Raw genomic sequence first — 2151 nt, forward strand, 5'->3', positions numbered from 1 at the left:
TTTGGTGTAGTTACTTTTAGCATTAAAAAGTGACTGGTCTGTAAATCCTTCTGTGGGCAATCACTCACAACAGCAACCCTGGAGACAGCTACTGGAAACAAAAAGAAAAAGCAGCACCTAATAACTGAGACCCTGGTGAAGTGAAGTATCCCAGGAAAACACCACAAACAAAAGTATTTGTCCTTTAATGGGTCACCACTGCTGTTCTGTGCCCAACCAAATCATCCCTGGTGATTAAAGTCCAAGGAACTGACAGATTTCTTTAAAATAACAGCTTTAAAAAAGAATCAGTAGGTTTATTGTAGGTCTCCGGAAGGGCACAGCACGAGTGGGTGGAACGGCTACATGTTCTCTCGGCAGAGTAACCCCGCACTTGAATTAAAAAGCAGCAGCTAAGCAGCGGAATTTCATTCATCATGATGTTTTCTTCTGCTTTTTCTTTTCATTTTCTTCCTTCTCTTTTTCAATTTCAGCAACATACTTCTCAATTTCTTCAGGGTTCAGGATCTAAAACAGAAACACAGGTGACCCTAAAGATACCAACAGAGGGGAGGCTTTGATTTAACCCATCCCAGCTCTGGAAGTTCACTGGCATTTGCGTGGACGCAGGTGCCTCAGCAGACCCAGCAGCAGGCCTTGGCACGCACAACTCGGCAGCGTTTGCCGGGGCAGAACACGAGATTGGGGGCTGGAAGTTAACGCGGGTCAACAACGACAGTACCGGCAACACTGGCTACGCGGGGAAAAGCCAAGCCGAGGCCATACCTTCAGCGGCTGATCTCGCCTCATAACCGCCAGCTCGATGTTCTTCCCGCCGGACTGCACCACCTGAACCAGAGGGAGAAGGGGGGTCAGGAGCAATTACTGGACGGGCTCCCAGCAAAGCCCCCTCAGGTCTCCGGGGAAGGAGCACAGACAGAGCAGCAGCAGCTCTCGGCTCTCTGCTCCAGCAGCACTGTCACCCTCCAATGACGCAGGTCTTCCTTCTGGCGTCAGCACACTCAGTGCCCGGGAAACAACCCGTCACTGCCACCACTGACTTCTGGTGTTTCCTGTTTCTTCAGCACAGCATAAGACATTCTGCATGTGATTAGCACATACTGGGGGCATTTGTTCTAACTCCCAGAGCTGCATCCCTGTCCCTGCCCGGGGAACCACCAGAGGATGGAAATTGTTACCCAAGACACTCTGAACCTAGAGCTGAACCCCACCCCTGAGGCCCACAGCAAATCACAGACCCTTTCACAGGACCTTCCCGTACTCCCGTGCGAGAGGTTAATCCAGACAGCCCAGGGATCGGGAACAGACTCACCTCAAGGAGAGCCTTGATGACAAGTTTAATGGTCAGATCATCCGTTTCGATGGCTTCGTCAGTATAGTTTTTCTCCAGGAATTCACGCACAGATTTGGCTCCTCTGCCAATGGCGTTAGCCTGGAAACAGCAAGGGTGGAAAAAAAAAGCTCATGAATACAAGGATAGAACAGACTTATTCTGTACGTGAAATAAGAAATACAAGCTGTGTAATTATATATCTGAAGCCTTTCTGTGATCACCAGGTGTTTTTCAGGAGACTGAACACATTACTGCCCAAATGTCACTCAGAGGCAGCTATCAGACACAGGCAGGGTTTTGGAAGCAGCACGGTACCTCCCAGGGAAAGCCAGAGCTGCAGAACTGCCGTTCTCAGCGAGCTATCATGAGGGACTGTGGCAGCCGTGAGCCAGCGCCACCTGCCCAGGGAGATCTCAGTCCTACACTGGCCCCTCTTGAAAGGCAACATTAACTCACAAACATTTCGTTACTGCTCCAAAAAGACAGAATCCACTCACCTTCCAAGCATGGTACGTGCCAGAGGGGTCGGTCTGGTACAGCTGGGGGGTTCCGTCAAAGTCAAACCCCACGATAAGAGCGGAGATACCAAAAGGTCTGCGGCCGTTGCTCTGCGTGTATCTCTATTAGGAAGGGGAGACACACGCCTCAGAAGCAAGGTTTACAGTTCGTCACAGTTTGAGAGGAATTGTGAATGTGCCGGAAGGAAAGACGCACACGGGAGGTGACTGGGAGGGAAGCGCAGCTTTGGGAAGCGCTGTCCTGCTCGGGCAGGCTGGCACTGTTACCACCAGCACTGCACCAGCACCAGGCTGGGTGTA

The 2151-nt window shown here is 51.0% G+C and overlaps 1 protein-coding gene across 1 annotated transcript in view; it reads right to left on the bottom strand.

Annotated features, from left to right (window-relative positions):
* Window positions 1–265: 265 nt before the first annotated feature.
* PSMA7 (proteasome (prosome, macropain) subunit, alpha type, 7) overlaps window positions 266–2151 on the bottom strand; it is a gene marked incomplete at its 5' end in the record, with an annotated part of 4103 nt that continues 2217 nt past the window's right edge. Inside the window, 4 exons of the mRNA XM_010135383.1 lie at window positions 266–507; window positions 766–828; window positions 1313–1432; window positions 1831–1953. Of these exons, the coding sequence (XP_010133685.1) occupies window positions 415–507; window positions 766–828; window positions 1313–1432; window positions 1831–1953 (399 nt within the window). The remainder of the gene's footprint in view (window positions 508–765; window positions 829–1312; window positions 1433–1830; window positions 1954–2151) is intronic.

This window comes from Buceros rhinoceros, unplaced genomic scaffold (assembly GCF_000710305.1).
Source record: "Buceros rhinoceros silvestris isolate BGI_N320 unplaced genomic scaffold, ASM71030v1 scaffold45640, whole genome shotgun sequence".
Taxonomy (NCBI): Eukaryota; Metazoa; Chordata; class Aves; order Bucerotiformes; family Bucerotidae; genus Buceros; species Buceros rhinoceros.